The following is a 7,351-nucleotide window of genomic DNA, read 5'->3' on the forward strand; positions in this document are numbered from 1 at the left end:
CACGATATGCTTCGTTTTGAGCCACACACTCACGCACGCCGGGCTGTTTGCAGCCAGCAGCGCACATTAGAGGATAGGTTTATGGGCTCGGGCTGGAGTTATTATAAACACATTTTTATTTGTATTTTACTTTTATCATTTGCATTTGGGAGAGTTCACTTTCCAAGGTTCCGAGCTGACATTGAAATGCAAATGATCCCATTAACTCATTTTGTGCCCCAGAAATTAACGGATTAAAATGTCCAGTGTGCCTCTCGCTGGCTCCATAAACGGCCAGTCTCTTATTTTGAAGGCCAGAAGTCCATAGCTTAAACACTTCCGGTTTGACGTCATCGCGTCATTCACAGGAAGCGGTCATCGTCCACATCGTGTTGTGTAATGGCGGAACGGAGCTTTTCAACATGTGTTATATAAGCGAGCATCTACTGCCATCCTCGCTTTGAAAGTGTTGTTTGGAGATAATGGACATTAAAGATGAGTTTCCCCGTCTGCCTCAATGTTATGGGATTACTATTTTGTGCTCGTGGATCCGTGATGATGATAAATCAGCGAGGGAGATCGTCTCGGGACCTTCCGCGCATGTACCCGGTAGGATAACCGCCGTTACAGTAATATATTACTTTTCGCGAGACATCTCGCGATTAGCACTGCGAACATCAAAGGGAATTTCGCAAGACATCTCGGGAATGGCACTAAATCGGTTAACTGAACAATGAGATGTGAAGACTTCCAGCCTGTGGGAGAAAGGGTGAGAGGGGTACATTTTGCACACAAAAAAATATAATAAAAAAAATTCCAGGATATTTATTTTCAGGGATGGTATGATGCTGCCTAATTTCTCAGGCTGACTGCTTAGACATGCAAGTGATATGAAACAATACATTACTGTCATTGTTAAAGTCATTGTTTGTTACCTGAGCAGATCATCTCCAGTCTATCCCAGGAATGACCAGAATCAATTGTTCTACACTCCCTCAGTGAAGATTCAGATCCAACACAGGGAGATGTAATCCACCATACGGGTTGACGTGTAGAACCAGATCTATATTCTGTTGAGACAAAGTAGCCACAATCCAGCTGTCTACACACTACAGATGATGACCTTTGGTCCCAGTCTGAAGTTAAATCCACCACTGGTCTCCATTCTCCCTGGTGTTTCATCTCCAATATACCAGTACAGTGACTGATTCCTCCCACCAACCTGACACCATCAAAATCTAAAAAGAGACAATAGAATAAGCGGTACAATACTGTACATGATGTGACTTTGAAATGAAACCTCTCTACCAGTGTACAGCAGGTTGGTTTATCTGTTGAAATATATAGTTAATGTCCTTTGATTCTCCTGTTTGCTGCTATTTATTTGACATTCACGGGTGGGAATTAATAACTTTATTATCAGAACACACCAAGACCATGGGAATAACGGTGTTACTAGATAACAGTGTTACGTAACAAAACTAATTTTCTCTGTAACTAATAACATAACTCATTACCTTTCCCATTCACTAACACCACTATATTTACTGTGGTGTAAAGGGGCACGTTACTGCGTTACGTTCTGTGGTCCAAATTAACTATATAATATATATATATATATATATATATACATATATATTTATATATATATGCAAGTTTGCACGTACCTTTCACATTTGTATGTTTGACTCGGTTTATTAATGTGTCATGAACATATTCATTTAGTTTACCTGTGACGGTGAGAGAGATTAACTCACTCCCAGAGGAGAAGTTATGATTGAAAACATTGATGTGATAAACACAGCTGTAGTTCCCTTGGTGGGTGTGGTCTGCTGCAGGAAACAGGAAGTTGGCATAGTGACGGACAGCTGGCTGGGTGTGGTTGTGTGTTGTGTTGGATCCAGTGAAGGTGAGGTGGAAGGAGCCTCCTGGGTACTGTGGCTGGATGGAGCAGCTGATGGTGAACTGTAAACCCTCCACCAACAGCAGCCCCTGCTGCTGGCCCTCAGAAATCCCATTTATAGTGGGGAAGAGGGTGATGATTGGCTTAAACAGCAGATCTGTTACAAGACAGGGGTGACGTGCAATTATAGTAGACCATTTTTGACAGATCAAATATATTGAAAATAATGAAACTAGAAATGTACATTTGACCAAACACGAGCAACGGGGGATTATTGAACAGTTTGACCCATCAGCTTTGGAATGGAAAGTATTTTGTGATACAATTTTGTCCCCAGCTAACCTACAATGTACATCAAAGCCAGGTACTGCCTTCTTGTGTCTACACAGTCTATTTGTTTTTGCAGTGTTGCAGGCTGTTCTCTACCTAATTAGGCCTACTAGTGTATCGTCTAGGTTTAACTTGATTTAGCCTTGAAAGGAAAACATGGATCACTATGCCAGAAACACAAATCCAGGTTGGGAGTCCCCATGAGCAACACATTAGCGACTTTAAGCAACGCAACGGCAACGGCAGATGACAACGGTAACCGGAAATGATCAGCGCTCGATAGATAAACCTGCCGTCGCCGCAGTCGTCTCTACAACGCCAGAAGGTCCCTCCCCACATAGCGTCTACAACGTCTGCTACATAGATGCGTCACCATGGGAACCAAAGAGTTCAGTAGAAGGGGTGGGACCCCGTCGCCGACGGCTGTTTGCTTAACAATTTTGACCGCTGCGGCAATTACGTCATAGCAGCCGTTGTCCCGCCTCACGTTGCGATTGTAAAAACGGGCAGCTTAATGTCACTACAATCAGGTGTTAGAGTGCATCTGCCAGCTGGACCAGGTGATGGTGCCTTAAAATCCACCAAGGTGGGGCACACTGGGCACTTGCAATCAAATGCAATGACTCTCATCGCTAAGGGTGTAGATAGGTACCATTAAAGACAGAGAGGTAATGACCTCTGTGTGCTATCAAATATACATGTTTTCATGTCACTTTAACATTTGTCTGTAGTTTATTAATGTGTCATGAACATTTTCATTTAGGTTACCTGCGACAGTGAGAGAGATGAACTCACTCCCAGAGAAGAAGTTATGATTAAAAACATTGATGTGATAAACACAGCTGTAGTTCCCTTGGTGGGCGTGGTCTGCTGCAGGAAACAGGAAGTTGGCATAGTGACGGACAGCTGGCTGGGTGTAGTTGTGTGTTGTGTTGGATCCAGTGAAGGTGAGGTGGAAGGAGCCTCCTGGATACTGTGGCTGGATGGAGCAGCTGATGGTGAAGTTTGAACCCTCCAACACCACAAGCTGCTGCTGCTGGCCCTCAGAAATCCCATTTATGGAGGGGAAGAGGGTGATGTTTGGCTTAAACAGCAGATCTGTAACAAGACAGAGGTGTAATCACCAAACTTGGCAGATGTGTTGATAGATGTATTGTGAACAAAACGCTATAGGACCGTTATAAATTAGGACCCAGGTGGCCGTGCCATGTATTTTTCAAAATGGCCACCAATGGCAATGGTTACCTGCAACAGTGAGAGAGATGAACTCACTCCCAGAGGACAAGTTATGATTAAAAACATTGATGTGATAAACACAGCTGTAGTTCCCTTGATGGGTGTGGTCTGCTGCAGGAATCAAGAAGTTGGCAGAGTGACTGACAGCTGGCTGGGTGTGGTTGTGTGTTGTGTTGGATCCAGTGAAGTTGAGGTGGAAGGAGCCTCCTGGGTACTGTGGCTGGATGGAGCAGCTGATGGTGAACTTTGAACCTTCCACCACCACCAACTGCTGCTGCTGGCCTTCAGAAATCCAGTTTATGGAGGGGAAGAGGGTGATGTTTGGCTTAAACAGCAGATCTGTAACAAGACAGAGGTGATGTGTAATTATGGTAGACAATTTTTGACAGATCAAATATATTATATATTGAACATTTTGACCAAACGTGAGCGGGGGATTATTGAACTGTTTGACACGCCAGCTTTGGAATGGAGAGTATTATGTGACACAATTTTGCAGTAAGGGGGAGTGCCAAAGTGCGGCCCAGGTAACCTTGCACATCAAAGCCAGGTACAACTTTTCTGAAATGCCTTCTTGTGTCTCCACAGTCTCTACATCTGTTTCTATTGTATCTGAGTTGTGCTGTGTTGCAGGCTGTTACTTCACTCTCTAATTCCTACTTTTATTAGGGGAGGATATGTGTCTCTTTCCGTCAACCTTGAAAGGAAAATATGGATCACTACACCAGACACAAATCTTATACTTCCAGTTCAGGTGCTAGTGTGCAACTGCCTGCCAGACCAGATGATGGTGTGCCATAAAATCCACCAGGGTGGGGCACGCTTAGCATTGCACGCTGATGCAATGCTAAGATGCAAGTGGCCTCTTAGACTCACCATATTCAACATCTGGACTCCCATGAGCAGCAAACAGTTAGGAGAGCAGACAGAGGAGCTAGTGTTGAATCTGAAGGAGCAGTGAGTGATGCAGCCTACAAGGGGACAGACAGGTGCAAAAGGATGACCTCTACAAGGGATCCGTATGGCTGAATGCACCCAGGCAGTGTACGGCGGAGTGGCAATCCTTGTCGAAAGGGAGGCATAGAAACTACTGATTGGCATCAAACACATATCAGAGCTCATATTCACAGTATCATTCCAGGGGAAACCCTGCCCTCAACAGTCATTGTAGCATACTCCCTAACCAAAGATGTGGGCACTGACGACAAAGCACAGTTCTACAATCAGCTCAAGTAGTGTTATGTGGTTTGCAACCACATAACATCTTTTCATCCGTGGCTTTAACGCATGACTCTGTCCAGAAGACACTTTGGGCCCTATTTTCACCAGTGCCTTATCCCTTATGCCTAAACGTCTTTCCCTTTTTTCCCTTTTTTGAAAAAACATTTCAAAAATTGTTCAACTAGCCGATCTACAAGCTGACAACTTTTCGATGTAGATCGTAAAACAAGGCAAAGATATTTATGGGTAAGGGATAAGGTACGGGTAAAATAGAGCCCTCATTTCCATTACAATGACAAAACATAAAAAAAAATAAGAAAGTCAGAAAAACAGATATTATGGAGGAACACAAACTTCTGGCCACCAATACAAAGTTCCAAGAGGGCATGTTGGAGGAGTATGATGTGGAAAAAAGGGACATTAACCCTGCAAGGCCCGAATTAATTTCTACTGGCCCAAAAAAATTAGAAAAAATCAGATGGTGTGTAATCACAGGAAAATGTAATGTTAAAAAATTAATAATGTTTTTGTTAGGTTTTATAGCCATAAATCTTAAATCATAAATCATGCTCTAATTTGCATTTTTGGGATATTTTTCACAATAATAACATATGTACATGTTCTAGACATTCTAATGATCACGAAAAACAATATTACAGGCATTTTACTTTTAGTGAGGAATAGCTTCAGTTAAAAAGTGAGATGTTGTTCGTTCAGACGCTTGAATTTCAATTTCTCTGGGAGGTGTGAATGTCAGTCTCTGTGGGGGGTATTTATATGCAAATATTGTGGCCAATGGCATTGTAATACTAAACAATAGGATTTAATGGTGATGTTAATGTGAAAAAAGAACAGGAAAACTAATTATAACATTTTTTAAAAAATGATTTAAAAAATGTTGCCAAAAAGCAACGCTGGGCCTTGCAGGGTTAAACATTGGAACGCTGACCCGACATGTCAGGGAGGTTTAAGAGGCGCACATTAACCAGAAGCATGGCAAGAGCTGGAGGCTCATCACTGACATAGCTTGTCTTTCAGAACCTACTCATGCCAGGTGGACCATTTACCATGGATGAGTACCAGAGGGCGAAAGCTAACTTCAAGTGTGTGGCTATGGGGAGGATGGAATGACAATCCAGGTTCTAAGAAATGTGCCCATAGATGAAAAAGTGTTGGCCTTTATCAATCAAGCATCTACCAGAGCTGTGGCGCACATCAATCATCGTTCTGGTACCAAAGTTGACCTGACTAAGACGGATGACTAGCGATCAGCTAACGCCACAAGTCACAGAAAGAGTTCACAAGATCCTCAACCATCTTAAACCTGTCTAAGACACTAATGCAAGCAAAGTCATAGCATGGATTTCACCCTGAGAGAACAACAGTGGGTTAGTTAGGCAGATAGTGGCTCTGGGGAGGATACTAGAAGGTATCACGGAGAGGATCTGTCAACTGTGATCACCTTTGTAGAGGCAAGCCTCAACTTCAATAGCAAGAAAACACAAGTAAATGCATATACTGTAACATAATACAAAAAAAACATTGCCACCGTTGCGACTGGCCGAGGTATAAGGACTTCAAATATCTTGTTGCCTGGACTGCAGAAATGTGTGTGTGTGTGTGTATAATAACCAAGTTATACATTATCCCTACTTAAAATGCAATCATAATATTTCTACAAGTTTGTCAAACTGTCAACAGACAGACAGACAGACAGACAGACAGACAGACAGACAGACAGACAGACTGACAGATTAAATACTGTATAGATTACTGTCATTGTAGACATATGTTTTGTTACCTGAACAGATCACCTCCAGTCTGTCCCATGAACTACGAGACTTAATTGTTCCACACTCCCTCATTGAAGATTCAGATCCAACACAGGTAGATGGCATCCACCATACAGGTTGACGTGTTGAACCAGAACTCCATGTTGTTGAAACAGCAGTGCCACAGTCCAGCTTTCTACACACTACAGATGTTGACTTCAGGCTCCAGACTGAAGTAAAATCTGCTACTGGTCTCCATTCTCTCTGGTGTTTTGTCTCCAGTATACCAGTACAGCGACTGGTTCCTCCCACCAACCTGACATCAGACTCTGTAAAGAGACAATGGAATCAATAAATGCATACTTTTACAACATTATCTACCATCCAGCTAAAAGGTATGCTCCTACTGCTGAAAATAATTGTAGGCAGTTAAACAACATTAAAAGTAACACTAACCATTAAAGAGGTCGTGCCATAGTTTTTTACTTTTTCTGGTTTTCATGTGTCTAGGAGGTTGACAGTATTCATTAGACCCCCTGGTGTGGTTGCTATGAGCAATTATGCATTCTCTTTTTATTTGTGTTTTTAGCTGGAGGATGCCACCTGCTGGGTCAGACGTGCCGTTCCAAAAACATGCATACTTATTACATCATAGAATCAACCCCTCCCCTAATTACCATTCACCCAACACATGTGGGTGTGGCTAACTTCAGCTGGGTCACCACCCACCATGACAACCACGCATACCAATGAACTGGTGGGTGTGGCCACATAAAAACATAATTTTAACTATTTCTGTACACTTTTTTGGAGAAATTCTTCCTCCTAGTATAATCATAATAGTAGATAATCATGTTTTATAGAAGGGAAAATCATGGCACCCCATCTTTACATCTACACCAGTGGTTCT

At 42.5% G+C, this 7,351-nt stretch overlaps 1 protein-coding gene across 1 annotated transcript; it reads right to left on the bottom strand.

Moving 5' to 3' along the window:
• Positions 1-900: 900 nt before the first annotated feature.
• LOC308296194 (uncharacterized protein) lies at positions 901-6,534 on the bottom strand (the record flags this gene model as incomplete). Its single annotated transcript, XM_080739364.1, has 5 exons — positions 901-1,217; positions 1,710-2,039; positions 2,981-3,310; positions 3,653-3,787; positions 6,471-6,534. The coding sequence occupies 5 exons, from the start codon at positions 6,532-6,534 to the stop codon at positions 901-903; spliced, it is 1,176 nt and encodes a 391-aa protein (XP_080595490.1).
• Between the last annotated feature and the right edge of the window lie 817 nt (positions 6,535-7,351).

Source organism: Nannobrachium achirus (genome assembly GCF_963921795.1).
Source record: "Nannobrachium achirus genome assembly, chromosome: 2".
Lineage (NCBI taxonomy): Eukaryota > Metazoa > Chordata > Actinopteri > Myctophiformes > Myctophidae > Nannobrachium > Nannobrachium achirus.